A 23,582-nucleotide genomic window follows, 5' to 3' on the forward strand; every position below is an offset into this window, starting at 1 on the left:
TTGTTCTTGTATCTTTTTTATACCTGCCCCTCCCCTCCCCTCACACACCCTTATCTCTTTCCTTTTCTTGTGAGTGCTGATGGGCCAAGGGTCAGAACAGTAAGGCCGAGGAGCTGGCATTAGCAGCCAGCCCAGAGACTGAGAGAACTGAATGAGGGTGAAATTAGTTCCCTACAGGGGAGCTTAGCAAAGGGAGACCTGTATTGAAAAGAATGGACCCCTTCTAACAGTTAGGCAAAGTATTCAATCCACGGAGAGGAGAGAGCTAGAGCAGACCATGCAACAAGGGATTGTTTTGAAGTTGTGGTTCGTGTGACTGACACTGAAAGGGAGAGGGCTTGAGTTTTGAGTTGATTCTACTAACGGGCTTAATGAGCAATGCCATTTCAGAGTGGCTTCCAAGCCAAGCCTGAGTTTTAGTTTCCAAGTGCCATACTTCCGGAAAAGGGTCCAAGGCCCTTGTAGAAATAGATGATTCCAGGGCTGAGAGGAAGACAGACAGCATTAGGTGAGTGTGTAACATCGATTTGGACCAGAAACCAATGGCTGGAGTATGATGAGCATCCCTGACTACTTCACTCCATCATCCTGAAGCGCTTCCACGAGGTAAGGCAGGCATAGCTCAAGCCATACATTTCTTTCCTGAGGATGAATGTGGATGGTGCTGGAGACAGACAGCCTCACTGAATGGCACTGTTGCCTTCCACCCACGTGACCGGAATCATTTACTGAGGTTGGATTATAGAGGACTTGGCTGGTCTTTGTCCTTGGTTCCAAATCTTGGGATTTTCCAGGAGGTAGAACTAGCTTTGTTATTCTTGTTGGGTTTTAACATATGGGGGGGAACCCACAATTTCAGAAGCATGGGGGGAGGGGGGGCACCGGTCAATCACTTATTGGTTTTTCAGTTTGTAAAGACCAGCTAGCTATGTTCTTGGAGAGCTGCAACTTAGAGTCTGAGAGTTAGCCCAAGCTTGGGGCTGCGGGGTGGTAGAAATCAAGTTGGACCATGTAGCCAAAGAGTTCATCAACGCTGCCTTATTTCCTTTTGAAAGCTCTAATATATCTGAGTCAGGATGTTCACCTGAGTCTTGGTGATGTGCATTGCTTTGCCTAGCAGGTGATGGATCTTGATACGGAAGTTTCCTGTCCAGGAGTCTCCCAGAAGTCCTGTGTGCTTCTTAGGTACCACTTTATATCCACTAGGATAAAACTACAGCATTAAGTATTGTACTTTCCCAGTTCTTTGACTTTTTCTAGTAATTCATTGAGCCTGAGGAGGAAGTGGGAACCTCCTAATTCATAGTAAAAGTGTGGGTGACTCAGGATCTGAGGGAAAGGGTATCTGATGACCTGGGCCCTTAACCTGTGAAGTCTGTTAACGGTACAATTGAGGGAAATACATTGTGTCAGAACTTGGCGGCAGGCTATGTCCATCCTTCAGACATGGCTGGGAGAAATGAATGTGAGCCTCATAACCACACAGAAAGAGTATCAACACCATATCATGCAAACTAATGTGTGACCATGCACTTCAGAAATAGGGACAAGAGCACAGAGCAGGATCTGAACTGAAAGCCGTCTCCCTGAAGATTAGCTGTTAAGGTGCCAGAAGGCATCATGCAAGCTTTCAAAGCAGGCCTCCCTCAGGGTGCACACAAACCCTGGTGGTAAACAATAGCTTTCTAACTGGACCTAATGGTCAGCCCAGTAGGAGGGAAATCATGCCCGATCCTAGAAAGCTAGTCAGCTATCTGGAGTTAGTAAAGCCATGGAGTTTAGAGGAGAATCTATAATCCACTCATTACTGAACCAGCACAACCCCCAACTGCATTCTAAGGATGTAACCCTCTACCCACACAAAGCAGAGTCCTCACCCCTCCTCAAGGAAACTCCTCTCTGCAACAAACGGAAACCATGACAGAAAACTTCAGCTAATCAAAATGAAGAAGGTGGAGCCCAGTCCCAATGGATACGCTCACAACACAAATCCTGCACCTAAGGCGCAGGCATCTCTATGGAAGAAGGGGCAAAGTAAGAACAAGAGGAATGGGGAGTTTATTGTGACGTTTTGCCTCCTGGGAATGTCAGAAGTTACACTCATGAAGTCTCATCAACATGGTTGCACAAACAGGAATGAACAAAGCTGACACCAATGGATATGATAAAATTAAAGGGGGGAGAATCTCAAGAGGCCACAACCCAAGACAAGACAAGACAAGACAAGACAAGACAAGACAAGACAAGACAAACTTCAGGCAACTAAGGAGTGCTGAGAACAGCGAAACAGTCTTCCCCAGGGAAGAGCACACCATTGGTTATCCAATACAAAATGGTCAGCCCTGAAACCATACGCACGAATAACATTATACAGACTGAGCAGGTCGTATGTATATATTTAAGAACACACACACACAAAACAACAACAATTAAAGAGGCCATGAATTTGAAAGAGAGCAAAGTGGGGTTCATGGGAGGAGGAAAAGGAAGGGGAAAATGATATAGTTACCTCAAAATATAAGATATATATTTTAAAAAAAATTAGGCTGTGAATCTAGTTCTGACAAGAAAGGTCTTCTAACAGGATGACAAGCTTCCTGGGCCACAGTGTCCCCTGTGATTGTCTACCCTTGCCCTATCAAGCTACAGGTGGTTCTGTATTCAAAGCATCAGCCCCCATCTGCCACGTGCACACTGTGAAGAGTGATGGGGCCACAGCTCCAGTGCGCACCCCCACTTCCAGCCCTGCAAAGTCTGTGCATCAAGAGTATGGCTTCCATTTAGGGGGCTCACCTGCTCTTCTGCCTCCAGCCCTGCCTCCCTTGGTCGCTCACCCATGCACACAGCAGGGGCAGCAGTGTTGGTGCTCAACCCCAGCTCACCAGCTGCCACAGTCAGTCGTTCTTTCTCTATTAATAAAGCACTCCTTAAAAATGACAGTACATGAGGTTCCCCTGCTCACTCGATTGCCATATGTAACCTGAGTTTTTACCAAGTGCTGGCTCTTTAGATAAGCCCAGGGTTCTTTTTGCTCCAGGAAGACCTCACCTTCTTCCCCTAGCAAGGCTTCCAGTGCTGAAGGGCAGGTCTTCTAACTGCCTTGAGTTACAGTCTAGACTCAAAAAGACTTCTGGTACTTTCTTGAAAATGTCTGTATTCCTCAAATTTTCCTTTCCTCTAGATTCATGTTGATTTATTCAAATCGTTAAATAGTATGAAGATTCTAGAAGGCTCCCCCCCCCACCCCCTGATCTTGGACCTTTTCACTTGTAGGTCAGAAACAAAGAAGGATTATCTCTACCTAGCTTGTCCCCACACCCACATACACTAGGTGAGGACTTTTCAGCTGGTGGTAGACCACATTTAAGAAAGTAATCTCATGAGGTGACATCATCTATTGATGTCATAGCTGTCACGACTTAGAGTATATTTACTTTCTAACGTTCATTTGTATCTGTGTGGTGTGCATGCATGCATTCCGCATATCCACATGTGTGTAGGTACATGTGGAGATCAGAAGTTTATGCCAGGTGACTTCCAGAAGACATTCCCCCTCTTCATATGTTGAGGCAGGGTCTCTCACTTGAGCCCAGCACTCACTGATTTTGCTGGTCTATCTGGCCAGCTTGCTCTGAGGACACCATGTCTCAGTCCCCAGAGTGGGGGCTCGCAGGTGTGCTCTGTGCCCACCAGCTTTGATGTAGGTGCTGGGAGTCTGAGCTCTAGTCCTCATGCTTGTCTGGAGAAGAGACAAGCAAGGGTTCCTCCACAGGGTTCAAGGGCATAGCCCTACCCACACCTTCATCTTGGCTTTCTAGATTTCAGAGCCATGAGGCGATGCATTTCTGTAGTCTTCAGCCACACTACAAGGGGTATTTTGTTAAGACTCCTAGGAATCTTATAAAGACATTGGCAAAATAGGTCTAAAACAACTTTCTGTGTCTGATCTTGGATCAGGTGGACACATACCCTCTTTGAGTTCTAATCAGTGGTTGGTTGAGGATTCCAAAAACTGTGTCCTGCCTCAAAAATAATCTTCCCGTGATAACTCTCCAAGAGACACCAGTGCTTAAGTTTATTTCCAGTTATTTTTAAATGACAGACTAAGGTGTTTTGACGTATGGCATATAACTGTCACTGGCCTGCCTTATGTACATTCCAAGTACATTAAGAGCTCAGACAATGCTTGGTACACATTAGCTATTCAATAAATAGTAGTTATGATGGCACCATAGGTAATGATGAGATAGCTTGGGTGGATGTGGATGCTACCAGGAACAGAAAGAAGATTATAAATAATAAAAATTATCCCAGGATGATCAGGTCACACCTAGAGCTGATCTGGCCATACCTGCTCTCTGGAAGAAATAGTCCAGAGGAAAATGACTTCGTTCTGCCCAGAGCAAAGAACTGTAAGAGTTTTATGGCATAAGCATTAAGCCCAACACAGCGGTGTCTTCATTACCTTTTTTGTTCTACATGGAGATAGAACTTGGAAAAGGGAGAATAAAAAGATTTTGAGACAGTAACATGTGTCTTATCTTTAACTGACTTGGAGCATAGGGGTTGTCTTCAAAAATAAAAATACTCTGTTAAATATAGACCTGTTCTATTCAAATTTCTGATTGTTAATATGCCACATGGAAGAGCTCTTAATGCTAAGATGAGCTTCAGGAGGAAGAAAGAATAAGAAAAAGCGGATAGGAAAGTACCAGGCAGGTTAATGCACTTTTTACAAAAAAAAAAAAAAAAAAGAAAAGAAAAGTTCCCCGCTACTCTGATACCTTTTAAAGTAATGACTTTATAATACATGGTGAAGTTGGCTTGGGGGATGGGTCACATGCCTTGCTTCAGAATGAACAACTGAAGAGTGTCATTGGCTGTGGGGGATGGATCTAGAGTATTCACATTTGCTATAGTGCTTAATAATCTGCATTAGTGAGTCTGATCAGGGTGCTGTTGACATCCGGGGCATGTGCTGGCTAGTTTTATGTCAACTTGACACAAGCTAGAGTCACTGGAGAGGAAGGAGCCTCAAATGAGATAATGCTTCTATAAGACTGGGCTGTAAGCAAGCCTGTAGGGCATGGCTAAATTAGTGATTGATGTGGGAGGGCCCAGCCTATTATGGGTGGTGCCATTCCTGGGTTAGTGTTTCTAGAGCTTATAAAAAAAAAGTAGAGTAGGCAGGCCATGATGACCAAACCTCCATGGCCTCTGTGGTTCCTCTTCCCTCCAGGTTCCTGCCCTGTTTGAATTCCTGCCCAGACATCCTTCATGATGGACTACAATGTGGAAGCATAAGCCAAATAAACCCTTTTCTTCTCAACTTGCTTTTGGTGGCGGTGTTTTGTCATATCAATAGTGACACTAACTATAACGGGGCCAAAAGTTTCTTTGTTGCATGTGGCCATTTAACACCCAGGGCCACTGAAGTTCAATCTTCATGTCCCAGTCTTGGTGTCAACAGCATAGTAGAATTCTAACTAGTCCCTAGAAAGAGGGCTTCAAGAGATGGTGACAAGTTCTTGCCTAAGATCTGGATAGCCGGTAGAGATGGAGAGCAGGCAGGTGAGCAGGAGAGTGTTACAGAAGACTGTATATCACACTCAAGACTTGGGTACCATTGAAGTTAACATCACAAGCTAGGGAATAGGATGTGGTTATCTAGGAATGACAAAGTTACACTGGAGGAAGTCTTAATAGCAGTGTGTGTCCTGTCTTCCACAGGACCAGAGTTAGGTTCCCAGCATTCATGTCAGGTGACTCGATCCACTGTAACTCCAGCTCCAGGGGATTCAATGCTTTTTTTTCTGGCATCTGCAGGCACCTATACACAAACCTAGCATACCTAACACAGATGAAAAAAACATACACATAACTAAAAATATATATATATTTTAAGTGACAAGGCACCATATCTCTGACAGCCTCACAGGAAACCAGATGCAGGGCAGGGCAGCACACAGGTTTTTTGGTGACTGAGACCCTTGGCAAAGGGGGAAAATGACAGACTTGTATCATCTGGGCTCAGTTCCCTGACCCCAGCTGGGTGTCAAGGTAACATGTATGTGAAACACCCCTACATTAAACTCACTGCACATACCTGAAGGTAACACTAGTAATCTCAACCAGGTAGCTAACAGGGGATTGATTGTTCCAAGAAGATATTCCCATGTTGTCACCCTTAGATCACATTTCAAAAGAGGCTCTATATAGATATAATTAAGTTGAACAACTCAGTTTACAGTCTTTCTGGACTTTCTGTGTGGCTGATAATCAGGGGTGTCCTTATGAGAGCTATGGTAAAGAGGGCAGTAGGAATAGAGAGGCAGAGTGAAGTGATGCTACCAAAGCCCAGGAGCAGTTGGAGTCACCAGATGTGTTTCCGACACCTGCACTTGGGACTTCTAGTCTTTAGAGCAGTGAGAGAAACATTCCTGTTGTTTTAACCATTGTTTCCTAGTAATCTGTTAAGGCGGGGTTAGGAAGTAAAGACGATAGCTACGTAAGTTCTGAATCCTCGATTCAGAGAGCTGATATTTTTCAACTAGTGGTAGCAGAGAAAAATACTAAAGTTTGCACAACTTATCACTCTGAAAGCATTCATTCCGAAGTGATAAAAGCTCTCAAGAGGATATTCAGCCACGAAACTATCGGATCAAAAATAGAACAGCAGCACCGACACCTGCCTCCTCCTTCGCAGACGTCACAAGTCTATGCACACAGATAAACGAAGAGAGACCCATCAGGCTTCACATCTTCTTTGTTCTCAATGTGGTGAGCGTCTGTATGTGTGAGGAGCTGGAGGCACACACAGGAAGTGAGAAGGGGTGCGGAAAAGAAGAAGTGTGTATTAATGTGCCTCTTTTTATGTCACTCTGTGGTGATGGTTTGTGGTTTCCTGGCTGAGCCCTTCCTGCCTGTTTCATGGGCTGGTCTTATGTGGGGGGCTAGCCTGATATGGGCTAAACCTTCTTTCAGGAGTAGCTTTCCTGGACAGGGAGTCCTCCCCTTTCTTTCTGTAGCTCCTCCAACCTTGAGGCGTTGCCCTTGTGCCTCTGAAGGAGGGAAGTGAGGAATGCTTAGGTGACAAAGAATGTGGCCTCTGGCAGCCTTAGGGAGCTCCTGCCCTGGCCCTGGTGCTAATCTGTCCCTTCTGCCGCCACAAAGTTCCTTACTGATCAGTTATAGACAGTGAAACTATGTTGTTTACAGTTCTGGGAATTCCAGGATCAAAGACCTGGCATCTGGCAAGGGTTTCAAGATGGAGCCTATATTCGATCCTCACATAGGAGAGGGGGGTGGCCAGGGGTCTTCTCTTTGACATCTTTTAAAAATTGATGTTTATACTTTTATTTTTAATTATGTGTGTGTGTGGGAGGAAGAGCTGTGTGTATGAGTACAGTGCCCATGGAGGCCAGAAGAGGTTTTTAGGTTTTTAACCCTGATACTGGAGTAAATGCAGTTGTGACCCATTGATATGGGTGCTAGCAACCAAATTTCAGCCTTCAGCAGGAGCAGTATGCAATCCTAACTGCAGGCCCAACTCACTGGGCTCTCAACCCCTTCTTAAGGACTTCTAATGCCATTCATGATTTTATCGCATCCCCAAAGGCCTTGCCTTCCCATGTTGCCATATTAAATATTAAGTTTCAACATTGGTATTTTGGGGAACACACTAATATTCAGTGCTAGTTCTTTCCAAAAGGTCTTATGTTCCTATCTATCATATTAGGGATTAGAACTTCAACATACAAATTAAGGGGTACAAAAGCATCCATCCCCTAATTCCCTGTATCTAGTTAGGTGACAGGACTAAATTTGAAGCCCTTGGGGTAAGTGTCTTGCTAAGTTAGGGCAAGGCTATGTATTGTAGTACCTTAATCTTCTTCCTCTGGGGAGTCTGGGAGGCTTTTGGGGATGGATAGGTCATGGTAGTGAGTGGAAGTGGGTGCAGAGCCTGCTGCTTTGGGGAGCTGGATTCCACCTTCTCTTGTCAAGCAGCACCCAAAGGACATCTGCAATCTGGAGAGCCCACCATGGGTGGAAGGAATGCATCTAGACAGGGTGGGGAACGCTCCAGAAGACTTCAAGACAAAACCAAGATGAATTCTTTCCTTCTTTTCTTTTTTTTCTTTGTGTGTGTGTGTGTTTTAAAAGATATATTTTATGTGTATGAGTGTTTTGCTTGTCTGTCTGTATGTGTATGTACCACATGAGTGGCTGGTGCCCACAGAGACCAGAAGAGGGCATTAGATTCCTTACAAGTTGTATTGCAAACTTGTGAGTCCCTACATAGGTGCTGGGTCCTCTGCAAAAAGAAGTTCTCTTAACTTCTAAGTCATATTTCCAGCCCCGTCCCCGTTTAAAACAGGGTTTTGCTATGTATTTCTGGCTAACCCAGACGTTATTCTGTGACTCAGACTGGTCTCGAATTTCCAGAAATATTCCTGCTTTGGCTTCCCAAGTGCTGAGATTACAGATATGTGCCACTACACCTGGTAAAAAATAAACCTTGACTTTATATTTGTACAAGGTAGGGGCTTGAAAAGGGATCTAGGGTGAAGATGGTGCTGGGCTCTGGCAACTCTTGAGATACATTGTATCATCACATGGGTGAGAGCAACTCTTAAGATACATTGTATCACAGGCACAAGCTCACCCTTAGCTTAATGCTTTCCAATATGAAAAGCAGAAGTTCTAATGGACACAGAATGGACTAGCAAGAGTCAGCCAGAAGGAGAAGAGAGTGCGAACTAGCTCTTCAGCATCCTGATCCTCAGAGAGGAGCATGGCACTTAGACCTGGGTGATGGTAAAATTTGCCCTCTAGTTCATGGTTGGATTGATATTAGCAAGGCACTGCTAATCATCCCTGGACAGTGCATACAAACTGGGATGGAACCGAGGACTATGGTCACCCAACCTGCAAATAAGTTGGAGATGGGAAGGAAGGGAAAGAAAAGGAAAAGGTACTAGAAGGCAGATTTTTAAAAGCATGAAGGATGATTCTTGTTTGCAAGGTGTTGTCTTAATTCCTTTCCTAGATGAGCAAATTAGCATGTTAGAGGAAAATATGACCTAAGCTTCCACCTGTTATGAAGTCTCACAACTCCTAACAAACATGATTCCAAAGAAAAAGAAAACAAAGTAGGAATTCAAGAAGGGCAGCACCCATGTCTCATCGGGGCACTGCTGGTCTCGTTAGCTGCTTCCTGCTTTCTACAAGGACTTAGGCTCCAGCGCCAATGATTATTCACAGAGTTGTTCTGTTTTGGATATAGGGTCTCACTGTGTAGCTCAGGCTGTCCTGGTACTGATGATTTTCAACCCCTACAAAGCTGGGATCATAGCTAAGTGCTGCTATGCCTGCTTTGCCATAGTTTGTTTCATCACAGAGAAAGCACAGTGGGGCATTCACATTTACAGAGAGGAGAGTCAAGATTAAAAACGTGAAATTAGCAGTCTGACCAGAGACATTGAACCTTATAGAGGAGAAAGTTGGGGAAAGCCTCGAAGATATGGGCACAGGAGAAAAATTCCTGAACAGAGCAGCAATGGCTTGTGCTGTAAGGCCCAGAATCGACAAATGGGACATCATAAAATTGCAAAGCTTCTGTAAGGTAAAAGACACTGTCAATAAGACAAAAAGGCCACCAACAGATTGGGAAAGGATCTTTACCAATCCTAAATCTGATAGGGGACTAATATCCAATATATACAAAGAACTCAAGAAGGTGGACTCCAGAAAATCAAATAACCCTATTAAAAATGGGGTACAGAGCTAAACAAAGAATTCTCAACTGAGGAATACTGAATGGCTGAGAAGCACCTGAAAAAAGCTCAACATCCTTAATCATCAGGAAAATGCAAATCAAAACAATCCTGAGATTCCACCTCACACTAGTCAGAATGGCTAAGATCAAAAATTCAGGTAACAGAAGATGCTGGCGAGGATGTGGAGAAAGAGGAACACTCCTCCATTGCTGGTGGGATTGCAAGCTGGTACAACCACTCTGGAAATCAGTCTGGCGGTTCCTCAGAAAATTGGACATAGTACTACTGGAAGATCCAGCAATACCTCTCCTGGGCATATACCCAGAGGAAGTTCCAACTTGTAATAAGGACACATGCTCCACTATGTTCATAGCAGACCTATTTATTTATTTATTTATTTTCCATTTTTACAAATGTTTATTATACTGTTATTATTTATTTATTTATTTATTTTTTGATTTTTAATATTTTTATTACATATTTTCCTCAATTACATTTCCAATGCTATCCCAAAAGTCCCCCATAGCGCCCCCCACTTCCCTACCCACCCCTTCCCATTCTATTGGCCCTGGCATTCCCCTATATTGGGGTATATAAAGTTTGCAAGTCCAATGGGCCTCTCTTTCCATTGAGGGCCGACTAGGCCATCTTTCGATACATATGCAGCTAGAGACAAGAGCTCCGGGGTTCTGGTTAGTACATCATGTTGTTCCAACAATAGGGTTGCAGATCCCTTTAGCTCCTTGGGTACTTTCTCTAGCTTCTCCATTGGGAGCCCTGTGATACATCCAATAGCTGACTGTGAACATCCACTCCTGTGTTTGCTAGGCCCCGGCATCGTCTCACAAGAGACAGCTATATTTGGGAGCAGACCTATTTATAATAGCCAGAAGCTGGAAAGAACCCAGATGCCCCTCAACAGAGGAATGGATACAGAAAATGTGGTGCGGTACATTTACACAATGGAGTACTACTCAGCTATTAAAAACAATGAATTTATGAAATTCTTGGGCAAATGGATGGATCTGGAGGATATCATCCTGAGTGAGGTAAGCCAATCACAAAAGAACACTCATGATATGCACTCATTGATAAGTGGATATTAGCCCAGAAACTTAGAATACTCAAGATACAATTTGCAAAACACATGAAATTCAAGAAGAAAGAAGACCAAAGTGTGGATACTTCATTCCGTCTTAGAATGGGGAACAAAATACCCATGGAAGGAGATACAGAGACAAAGTTTAGAGCTGAGATGGAAGGAAGGACCATCCAGAGACTGCCCCACCCAGGGATCCATCCCATATACAACCACCAAACCCAGACACTATTGCATATGCCAGCAAGGTTTTGCTGACAGGACCCTGATATAGCTATCTCTTGTCAGCCTATGCCAGTGGCTGACAAATACAGAACTGGATGCTCACAGTCATCTATAGGATGAAACACAGGCCCCCAATGAAGGAGCTAGAGAAAGTACCCAAGGAACTAGAGGGGTCTGCAACCCTATAGGAGGAACAACAATATGAACTAACCAGTTACCCCTGCCCCCCAAGAGCTTGTGTCTCTAGTTGCATATGTAGCAAAGGATGGCTTAGTTGGTCATCAATGGGAGGAGAGGCCCTTGGTATTGTGAAGATTATATGCCCCAGTACAGGGGAATGCCACAGCCAGGAAGCAGAAGTGGGTGGGTTGGGGAGCAGGGTGGGGGAGGGTATAGGGGACTTTTGGAGAGGAAACTAGGAAAGGGGATAGCATTTGAAATGTAAATGAAGAAAATATATAATAATAATAATAATAATAATAATAATAATAATAATAAGAAGAAGAAGAAGAAGAAGAAGAAGAAATTAGCAGTCTGTCTGGCATAAGAACGCTGTGTGACCATGACACCAAAGTGGGCTGTTTGAGGCAAGTCTCTGTTGCTTCTGTTTCATCACACACAGCTAAGAGAGGGGGTTGACTTTGCAGCAGTGTTCTTATAGAGGGACATGTCCTCGGCAAGTCTGAAGGTGTTGGCAGCATTTTGAGAACTGGGAGCAGGGGGTGGGGGTGGTGGTGATAAAGGGACATAGAGTAAAAGAAAAATTCACCAAAGTCAAGACCAAGTGATTGGGGAGACAGTGTGGGGTTTGGAAGCAGGGGAGAAAGAGGCCACTAACTTCAGAAGAATCTTAGGCAAGGATGCTGGGCCTGGGCCCCATCTCTACACACAGGGGGCAATGTCCTCAAATAGGCACTATGCAAAGCTGGACCAACAACGTCTTTGAGTTGCATGCTTGTGCTTGCACAGGTTCTATTTCTTTTTATCAGAGCACTTCCATTGCCTTTTAAAGATTCATTCATGCATATGGGTCAATGTCATAGCCTTGGTCAGGAAGCCTTTACAAGAACAGGGAATTACACTGTGTTTAGAGAATGTCAGTGCCCCATCCAGGTGCCTGGTACTAGAGGCACACAACCATAGCTGTGGAATAGAAGACAGATTATTCAGGTTGCTCTTCTGTATCGTCTTGTCCACAGGGTTTCTTTCATTCAGCCACCATCCAGAGGCTGACCAATTCAAATGTCTGTACCAAGAATGAATCTCTCTCCAGAATCACCTACCCATGGTGCTTTGAATGTTGCCACTTGAAAATATAAAGGCATCTCAAATGTACTCAGAGACCAAACTGAGTGGAGGATGCCCCATCCCCAGCCAGCTTCCTCCAGTGCTCATCTCAGACAATGGGCTCCTGTCTATTTGAGTCAGGCAGCAGTTCTCCATATCTCCTCCCATGCCTCACATTCCTGACCTATCAGAGAGCTTCCAACTCTTGTATCCTCCAAATCACAGATCTTCTTCCTATAGACTGAATTGTGTAAGAGTGTATGCTCTGGAGGTGGACTGTCTGGGTTTGAAAACAAAACCCACCACTTAAGTAACAATTTGCTTAACTCCTCTGCACGGAGTTTCCTTAAATAGAAAGTAGAGATAATAACACTTTGTGTTTCAGAGGGGCCTTTTGAGAAGCCAGTGAGATAACAAGTGTGTGTGTGTGTGTGTGTGTGTAAAAATGTTAGTTTTTACCATCACCTTCACCATCATAGTCACCTACCCCTGTCATTACCACCACCACCACCATCGCCACCACTGTCATCATTTCTACCATTGGTGGAGCCGTCACCAGTATCCATGGCTATCCTAATTGATGACCTTACCATCTCTCCACAGACCTCTACCTACGGCCACACTTGCTTTCCTCCAATCTCCACCGTGTAACCTACATCAACCTTTAAAAGAATAATCTCATATTACTCAATAGTTTACATTTATATCAATGTTTCCAATGAGATGGAGTGAAGACAAAGGTACTAACATGGCTTTAATTGTCCATCTTGGGGCACTAATGGCCTCAGACCTACTATGTGCCTTCTCAGTTTAGGACCTTATGATGTTCTCTTTGCTGTGTCTTCCCCTCTTTTCTTCCTTTCATGGTCAAAAATGCTCTGCCATATTGGTTAATTCTCTCTCCACACCAAAGGCCTCCTGTAGTGGAACTGCCCAGCAGAATACCATCTGTGACATGAAGTCCTGAGAGTCCTCAAGTCAGGGAACCTATTTCCGGCTTTATCTGCAAACTTCTTAGCATCCCACACTGATAACTATTCCTTTCTTGACCTCACCCCCACCTCTGTTGGTTGGTTGCTTTTTTTTTTTTTTTAAACTATCTTTTCTCTCCCAGCTTCTGGCTTCCCTGATCACCCTCGCTGAATCCTTCTCTTGTTCTCCTCATCCTTCACTGATGGCCTGGTTCTCTGGCTTGGCCTTCATTGCAGGTTGACACCCAAATCCTCTTGTCTATGTCCTGTCATCTTTCTGAGCTGCAGGACCATGTCCATCCACAGGGGTGTTTCAAGAGTGCTTCAAAGAGAACACACATGAAGCTGAAATCTCAGCTTGGACTTCCTTTCTCGTCCCAATGAATGGCACCAGCACCCCTTCTGCTGCCCAAGCCAGAGTCTGAGTCATCTTTGTCTCCTTCCTTTTCTTCCCTCCCACATTTAGTTAATCATCAGTTTCTATTGACTCTATCTTCTTGATACAGGCCAGAACTATCAACTTATCTTTGTGCCCCAACACTCCATTAGTAAAAATCCACATCTCTGTCCTATTAGTAACTATTACCTCCCAGCCCACAGCCCACTCTCTCTCTCAGTCTCTCCCGTTCTGCTATGGAGCAGGGAGGGGTGGGGTGGGGGTCGGGGTGGGGGAAATGTGCCTTAAAAGGCTTGCCAGAGAATCAAGTCCTGCATACAAAGAACTTCTTTAGGCAAACGAAAAGTACCACATATGGCTCTGTCTCAGTAATTCATCAGGTAAACACAAGGGTTTTGAGAAGTCTTGCTGTGAAAGACTCCATTCATGATTTTCAGGAAGGGCTGAGAGAGGTGTGTTCTAGGGATAGAACCTAAGGCCTCCCAATGATAGGCCAGTGCCTTATCACTAAGCTATTATCCAGTTCCCAATTGTTTAACCAAGCATTTCCCAAGCTTCTTTGAGCATAAATCTCTTCTCTGAGCCTGCCTTCTTCCTTTCCCTTCCCTCTGGTTCTATCTCCTCTCCCTCCCTCCCTCCCTCTCTCCCTCCCTCCCTCCCTCCCTCCCTCCTTCCCTCCCTCCCTCCCTCCCTCCCTCCCTCCCTTCCTGTCTATAGTACTAGAGATAGAAACCAGGACCTTGGGCACACTGGGCATGTAATCTATTATGCCATACTCCCCAGCCCCAGGGCAAACTCCTTGCAGAACACTGTATGCTATTTTAAAATACAAATGTAGTTACTCTCTAAGTTTGAAAATAAGACAGATAAGTGGATAAATAAAAAAAATTGAGTTTTTTTCCCTGTGGAACACTGGTAGCTCTGAGATAGCTGTGCAGAGCAATGATAGACCAGACTACCAACGGATCCAGATCCTGGAACCCACTATGTGCTGGGTACTTAACCCACTATGTGCTAGGTAATCCTCATTTATCATCTTGAGTCCCTACAGCAAAGCAACAGGTGGGCATGGTCCTCTTGAGGGAAATCTGCACACAGATTCCGTAAGCATTCAGATCCAAGCCCACATAAGCCATCCAGCTGGAGCCTGGCATGACTGTTAGTCCAGGTGGTTTTAAAGTCACAGCTTGTAATAACAGGATGGCATTAGAAGGTTATGTTTCGACAGTAGGAAACATTGCAAGCAGGAAAAACCAAAAGGCTTGGGTATAAGTTCCAAGAAAAGAGTTATGTCACTCCTTTGTCATCCACTCTGTCCCTGGGCCCCTCCAGAGAATTCTTCAGACACTCGTAGCCTGTCGTACATTCTGCCCTTAAGTAACTACAGAGCCATCATACTACCCCAGGAAGATCTCCTGCTTAAGAACTATGTGTGTGAGCCTGAGTATGTGTAATACTAGCACTTGGAAAGCTGAGGTATGGTGTTCATGTGTTCAAGATTGGTCTGTGCTACAGAGTGAATATGAAGCCAGCCCGGGCTAAACAGTGAGACCATGTTTAGAAACCAAACCAAGCAAACAACAACTACATGCCGCTCCCTAGCCCCCATCTAACTCTGGATTTCCAAGGCGTGTGTTCTACACCTTCATTATCTGTGCCCACCTCTCCTTTAGATACTTAGAATTATATAGCTTGTGCCACATTTGAAATCTGTCTATTCACTAAAACAACCTTCCTGCCATTCTCCACCATTTCTTTTTTTATGCTATTTTTAATTAGATATTTTCTTTATATACATTTCAAATTTCAAATGCTATCCCAAAAGTTCCCTATACCCTCCCCCTGCCATGCTCCACTACATGCCCACTCCCACTTCTTGGCCCTGGCATTCCCCTGTACTGGGGCATATAAAGTTTGCAAGACCAAGGGGCCTCTCTTCCCAGTGATGGCCAACTATACCATCTTCTGCTACATATGCAGCTAGAGACACAAGCTCTGGGGGTTACTGGTTAGTTCATATTGTTGTTCCACCTATAGGGTTGCAGACCCCTTCAGCTCCTTGGGTGCTTTCTCTAGCTCCTTCATTGGGGGCCCTGTGTTCCATCCTATAGATGACTGTGAGCATCCACTTCTGTATTTGCCAGGCACTGGTATAGCCTCATACGAGACAACTATACCAGGGTCCCTTCATCAAAATCTTGCTGGCATATGCAATAGTGTCTGGGTTTGTCTCCACCATTTCTTCCCCATGGACAGTTGTGCCATGACTTCAATTCCATCTGTCCTTCAGCACATCCTCGGAACACATTCTAGTGGGAATAGCTAGATGTGTTCGTTTGTCATCAAAATTGGGTCATTATGGTACTTCTCACTACTTGGAAATCAAGTTAACTTTTGGAAACAAACAGGTTGAGTTGGCGGTGGAAGGCATCAGGTGTGTGCAGAAATGGGACACCCAAAGAAGGCTTGAGTGTCAGCAGAGACCAGAGGAAAGGACCTCCTTACTCTCTGCACACACCCTCACACGTGACGGGCAAGCGGAACCCTAATCAGATCAGCTATGGGTAATAGAGGTCTACCCAACTGAAGCAAGGATGCGAACTGGAAGAGACAACGTGCTCATCAATGCACCCTGTTCTGGTGTGTGAGCTGGAATGTGCATTGTGCAAGATACAGCACAGTGACCTGGCAGCTAGGACTACCACAGCACTGATGAAAGGAGTCACCAGTGGACATAGGTCTTTGAAACTTCGGAAGGGCTAGTGACACAGAGCCAATTTAGCTCCCTTGGACCTGGGGAGACTTCCCCCAAGGTACCCAATTCCTTTGCTCAAATTATGAGCCCTCCAGAGCAATCTTCTGAGGGCCATCATGAAGGAATGTTCTGGAAGGAATGGATATGTTCTCATTGGGTCTCCTCATGGGAGAATTCAATAGCATGTATGTTGAGAAACTGACCACAGGGATACATATAGTAAATGTTCAGTAAAGGCCAGTGTAGTGTAACCCTGCATGCACAGCTGGAGGAGAGTGGTGCAGCAAGCTGAAAATGTCTCTCCTGATGCCAACATCTGCCCTGCCCAGACAATGCTAGAAGAAGTTGCTAGGCTCAGGAAGGGTTGCTCACCTGTCCAGGAAGTGGAAGGAGGAGCAGAGCAGCTGAGGAACAGAGGCCGCCACCCTTACCTGGATCTCCGTCTGCACTGTGCATTTGACGAGCTTGAAGTTCTTCCCTGGGTTGAAGCTGTTGCTGTAGAAGCAGACCTTGAGGATGCGCACGTCTTCCTTCTCCACATCTACTGGTACCACCACCATGGGCTCTGGGGGGCCCTCGGGCCGGCGTAAAGTGCCCACTTTTACACGGCTCAGGGGCTCAGACACCCCGGACATCCTTTCTCAGACTGCAGCTAGGACCGGCACATTGCAGTTCTGCAGAGACAATAGAGAGACAGCCACAGAGTGAGCTCTCGCAAGCCACGTGCCTCATCCCCCCAGTCTGGCACGCCCACAAGACCCACGATGGATACAACAGCCAGTTCTTTTAATCCTGAAAACTCCCAGCGAAGGCCTCCAGCTACCTCAACTCGGGAGGCTGTGAAGCATGGGAGCCAGTGGGAAAAACATCCAGGTATATAATCTAGACTCACTCTCAAGCAAGCAAGCTCTGCCTTCTAGCCCTATTTCTTTCCCTGTTCTCCTCCGACACTGGCTCCCAGGCAAGAGGCCCACACTTAGCACATGAGGCAGCTGTGAGAGGAGGCGGCTGTGGCATGACACAGCAGAGCAGAAAAAGCAGGGAGTGAGGCTGTGATAAATAGGAGAAGGGAAACAGGAGTGGAGAGGAAAATCTGAGAAGAAACATAACTTGGGGGTCGGTGGCCCCAAGAGAATGTACAGAGAAGATAAAGTGCCCAGATCGGGTACAGGCCATTAACTTGACTGGTCTTGCCCACAACCTCAGTACTTGCTAGAGTTTTCATATAGGAGGCCTGGACCTCATAGGAACTCACCACATAGAGTACCAGGGATCACAGAAAGGCTGGCCTAGGGGAAAAAAAGCCCCTTGGTTGGTTCCCTGCTGTTTAGGGTAGAAAGTTGTTTTGCATGACAGATGGAGCTAGTCTGGGCTCCTGCACACTGCAGCCTGTACTGAGGACAGCCTGGCCACAGTACAGACACAGAAGTCAATTAAGAACCCGTGTAATCTGTAATTCAGCCTGAATCTCAGCTGTCTTAATCTAGCTTAATCACCAGTGGACATAGGTTTTTGAAACTTCAGAAGGGCTAGTGACACAGAGCCCTTATTTTCAAACTTAAACTGTAACTACATTTGTATTTTAAAATAGCATACAGTGTTCTGCAAGGAGTTTGCCCTGGGGCTGGGGAGTATGGCATAATAGATTACACGCCCGGTGTGCCCAAGGTCCTGGTTTCTATCTCTAGTACTATAGACAGGGAGGGAGGGAGGAAGGAAGGAAGGAAGGAAGGAAGGAAGGAAGGAAGGAAGGAAGGAAGGAAGGAAGGAAGGAAGGAAGGAAAGGAGGGAGGAAGGGAGAGAGGGAGGGAGGGAGGGAGGGAGGAGAGAGAGGGGAGGAGAGGAGATAGAACCAGAGGGAAGGGGAAGGAAGAAGGCAGGCTCAGAGAAGAGATTTATGCTCAAAGAAGCTTGGGAAATGCCTGGTTAAACAACAGAACTATCAAGAACTGACTTCCTCCTGATCCAGAGCAAGGGATTAGGCTACTGAGATCGCTCAGCAGAGAGATGTCGGACCATCCCACAAATCCCATTCTCAGTCCCACAAGGTGGCAGGAGAGAACTTACTCCAGAGAGTAGTTTGTACTCCACATGACTGTCTGCACATGCACATGTACATGGGTTCACACACACCATAAATAAATGTGTAAAATTATAAAGTGGGGGAATGTCCAAAAGAAGTAAGAAAAGTTGTAACTATGCATTGGCAACATCAGCTGAGGCTTGTACAGGGGTCACCAGTGTACCCCCAATCCCTGTCCTCTGTGCTGGTATTGAATGTGTCTGTGGTGAGGATTAGGCGGTCTTAATTTCCAAGAGTTTTTCTAACAAGCACCTTAAACTTGGGTCTGACGGCTCACACCTGTCATTGCAGCACTTGGGAAGCTGAGGAGGGAGGACTGCCATAAATGTCAGGCCAACCTGATCTACAGAGCAAGACCTTGTCTCAAAACAGAAAGCCACCCAGCTAGTTCTAGAATGAGCTAAGCCCTAGGTCTGAGAGTTATTCTTAGAGATAAAAGATGTGCATTCTCATATGAGTGTGGTTTGGGGGTGGGGTCGGGGTGGGGTGTTGCCTGCACCAGGAATTAGGAAGGAAAAATAATGGAGCTGGCAGAGTAACAATATAAATATGGCGTCAAGTATTTTAGAAGCAGAACACAGCCTATGATTGTTTATTTATACTGATCCAGGTACCTGGAAAGATTTGAATAGTCATTATTCTAAGGAACTATTCCTTTAAAACAAAACAATAAAGCAGTGGCTGGGAAGAGGGCTCAGTCAATAAAGTACAAAGACCAGAGTTCAGATCCCCCGTAACCTCATAAAATCCAGGTATGGTGATATGCTCCTATAACCCCAGCAATGGAGGCTGTGGAGAGGAAAAGATGGGTCTTGGAGCTTGCTGGCCAGTCTAGTTGAATCCACGAGCTCTCAGTTCCACAAGAAATCTTGTCTCCAAGAATAAAATGGAGAGTGAATGAGAAAGACATTCAAATCTTACCTCTTACCTCTACCTGTGTGTGCACACATACCTCATATGTACATGTGTGTATACCCATACAACAACAACAACAAAGAACAACAACAACAAAAAAGGAGATATGTTTTAGGAAGGGACAAAGGAGGTATTGTAAGAATTCAGGGAGAAAGAAGACACGTCTCTTGGCTCAGGGCAGGCAGAAAAGGGGAGCACAAGGCTGAGCTCACAAGGGTGGATACATCTTGGGACTAGACTGACAGAGAGGAGAATATGTGTTCTAGAAGTCTATCTGAATTTGTATACCTGTCTCTATGTATCTCTCTCTCTCTCTCTCTCTCTCTCTCTCTCTCTCTCTCTCTCTCTCTCTCTCTCTCTCTCTCTGTAAACCTCTATGTATACCTCTCTCTCTTTCTATGTAACCCCCCCCCTTTCAATACTCCCTCTATGTATAGTGGACCCTAGTGTTCTACCCTACAATAACAATCCATATAAATTCTTCTTGATCTATAGGAAGGAATTCAGAAGTTATTTGAGGGGTGTCTGCAGGAAGCACCCCCAGGAGCGTAGAACAATGTGGCATTGAAGGAAAGACAGGCGAAAAGGGGACTGTGCTGAGTGCTGAATCTTGGACAAGCCCCTTTTCAATCCTCTGGGAACTGGAGGGGACTGGAGAGCCCAGGATGGATCGACCATATCTCACTCAGAGAAAGGGAGAGCTGGGAGCATGTCTACTCCACTTCGTATGCTCAGTGTTCCTGGCAGTTCTTGTCAGTTCTGCACAAGGGAGATGCCAGAAAGCCTTTAGGCAAAGATGCAGAACAGGCAGCTGGGAGATGAGGGAGAATACTAAAGTGGCAAGGCCTGAGGGGGCCCAGGAGGGATGATGGCAATGGTACGTTAGGATTGAGAAGATGAGGGGGGTACTTAGTCCCTAAATAGCATAGTCCTAGTCAGGAGTACAAACAAGCAACTGCATATGCTCCAGGAAGTGCTGGCCTGCTGGCTTAAGGATCTGCTGGTCTGGTAGGCTTCAACTTGTATGTGGTAAGTTGTACACGAGGCTTTCAATAAAGGTATATTCGGACACAGGCATCTGAGGGGGGAAGTGGAGTGACCTATGACACACAACCCCAGGGACTTGACCTTATCTGCAATGGACTGAATGCATGAGTCTCTTGATATTTATATGCTCAAATTCTAACCCCCCAAGATGCTGGTATGACATAGGTATACATGGAGAGAGGTTTACATAGAGAGAAAGAGAGAAATGTCTTTAGTGATCCCATCAGGTGCCCCTTCAGTCTAGGTAGCATCTTCATTCAGAGGGCTGCAGCATCAGTAGGCACATCCTAGACACTCCCAGGTGCCCCCTGAAATGCTGGGCAAGTATGAGAGAATACTTAAATAGGCCTAAAATGTATTTGTAAAGTTCAAGATCCAACGGTGAGAACTGGGGAACACTCCATGGTCATTTGTCATGTGTCACTGAGTACTGAGGAACGTGGAGGCAGCAATCCCTGCTTGAAGATAAAGCAGAAGGTTGAAGTCTATGCCTAGACACGGCCAGGGCAAAGTGTCAGGTACTTAGGAACGAGACCTTCAGATGCTCTTGAGCCTGCACTGTTATGGATGCTCCTAGAGGAGAGCTTTGCTTTCCATTCAAAACAAGGAGTCAGTGAGAAAACTGCAGTAAGAATGTGGGGGAACGTGACGGCGGCAGCTAGAATTAGGAGACAGCCTGGCAGCCTCTTACCACACCATCACGGAATCCTCTCCCTTGGTATTTACTCGAAGTATTTGAAAACTTAACAGCCATGCCAACACCCGCTCACCGAGGTTAATGGCAGTTTTATCTGTAATCACCAAAAGGCGGGATGAGTCGAGGTGAATGGATATGCAAACTGGTGACACAATGAACTCTTATTCACACTGAAGAGAAGAGTTGGGGCTGGGTAAAGACTGGCACAGTGCTGGCCATGCAAGAACGTGGACCTGAACTCTATCCCCAGAACTCGAGTTGTTGCTGTTGTTGTTTTAGTAGCTCTGCGTGGTGCCATGCATTTATCACCCCATTGTTAGAGAAAGCAGAGACAGGAAGAAATCTAGGCCTTACAGGCCTACCTGGTGAGTTCCAGGTCAATGAGAGTTTATTTCAAAGAAGGTAGACTATACTCTGATAAGACCCAAGGCTGCTGGCCAAGCCTCCATGTGCGCATGCGCATTAGTGTATGCGCTCGCGCCCCCCCTTAGGATCCAATATGCGCATGCGCATTGATGCTTGCATACTCCCACACAGATGTGCTACTCGCATGTATAGGAACACATTTGCAAACACACACGCACACACGCAAGCATGCATGCACAAAGAGAGAGAGTTGTCAAGCTATGAACTCCATGGAAGAACCTAAAGTGATTATATTTTTTCTTTGAGGCAGGGTCTCAGTGTGCCCGTCAACCTGGCCTCACATTCACAGAGATCCACCTGCCTTGGCCTCTCGAGTGCTGAGATTTAAGGCACGGACCCCATATACAGCTAAATGAATATTTTTTAAGTAAAAGAGAAGTCTATGTACATCCTGTGTGGTTCCAGTTGTGGAAAAACAAAAGTTTAAAGATAAATTTAAGGCCAGGAGTTGCCGTGAGTAGACGGGGAGGGATTAACGGAGAGCACGGAGTATGCTCAGACAATGGAAATGTTCACTGTCTACCATGATTCCATAATGGTAGGTAAGGATCGTCATATTCCTATCTGTCTTGTAGACAGCACAGGAAGGATAAAGTCTGATGTTAAACGACAGAGAAGGCCACAATGGTATCAGTATGGGATTAGTAATGGGAGAAGTCGTGCATGTGGTGATAAGTGGTATTATAGGAATTCTTTGCATTTCCTGTAATTTTGCTGTAAGCCTAAAACTATTCTTAAAAAAAAAAACAAGTATGTATATATGTGTGTGTGTATGTATGTATGCATTATGTATGTATAGGTATAGGCATAATCATATGCATGTGAATATGTATGTGTGTATATGTATGTATGTGTTTATGTGTATATGTATTATGTATATATGCATGTATAACTACAACCTGGTATACTTGGGAGCCCCACCCATTTCCGAACCTGACCAGTGTCTAGCACAGTGAGCATTCTGTCACCAAATCCTGACCATGACCCAATACTGATGGTCTACCTCTGAGCAACAGCAGCCCACACCAGCTGACAAGTCAGCCATTGCCTGTAAGCCCAGAGGATGTGGATTTCTTATCTTCGGCAGCTTCCTCTAGCCCAGTGAGCTCATGGCCCACAGGGTGCTGACAGAAATATGTTAGCAAAGTCATTCTGGTTACCCATGATCCGCTTTTACCTTTAGCCTGATGTGGGCCCCTCAGTTCTGCATTTTGTCCCAGGGAAAACACATTTGCAGGAGAAACCAGCAGAATGACTATAGATTCTAGAAAAACCTTAAAACACACACACACGCACACACACTCGCACACACGCACACACACGCACACACATGCACACAAAGGCAGTACTGCTCCAAGGGTAGGGTGACATAAAGCTGCAGTAACATGTGTGCCAAGCAGCATTCAGCAGCCCAAACACAATCCTGACCTTCCCTGAGAGACTGTCTCCACTGGTCCTATAAGAACTAAGAATGAGCCGGGCGTGGTGGCACACGCCTTCAATCCCAGCACTCGGGAGGCAGAGGCAGGCGGATTTCTGAGTTCGAGGCCAGCCTGGTCTACAAAGTGAGTTCCAGGACAGCCAGGGCTATACAGAGAAACCCTGTCTTGAAAAACCAAAAAAAAAAAAAAAAAAAGAACTAAGAATGAGGGCTGGTGAGATGGCTCAGTGGGTAAGAGTACTGACTGACTGCTCTTCCGAAGGTCCTGAGTTCAAATCCCAGCAACCACATGGTGGCTCACAACCACCTGTAATGAGATCTGTCACCCTCTTCTGGTGTGTCTTCTGGTGTGCAGACAGTTACAGTGTACTTATTTATAATAGTAAATAAATCTTTAAAAAAAAACTAAAAATGAAAACAGAATTTGAGTCTGAAGACCCTAGCCTACAAGGCAGTGCCC

At 45.4% G+C, this 23,582-nt stretch overlaps 1 protein-coding gene across 2 annotated transcripts in view; it reads right to left on the minus strand.

Moving 5' to 3' along the window:
• The window catches only part of Ptk2b (protein tyrosine kinase 2 beta), a 136,137-nt gene that overhangs the window by 39,887 nt on the left and 72,668 nt on the right, over positions 1 to 23,582 (minus strand). For both annotated transcript variants that reach the window (XM_029468875.2, XM_021181314.3), the window contains exon 2: positions 16,945 to 17,187. In XM_029468875.2, coding sequence (XP_029324735.1) covers positions 16,945 to 17,148 — 204 coding nt within the window. In that variant the 5' untranslated portion in view covers positions 17,149 to 17,187. The remainder of the gene's footprint in view (positions 1 to 16,944; positions 17,188 to 23,582) is intronic.

Source organism: Mus caroli, unplaced genomic scaffold (genome assembly GCF_978045245.1).
Source record: "Mus caroli unplaced genomic scaffold, Mus_caroli_1 scaffold_12, whole genome shotgun sequence".
NCBI classification, from domain to species: domain Eukaryota; kingdom Metazoa; phylum Chordata; class Mammalia; order Rodentia; family Muridae; genus Mus; species Mus caroli.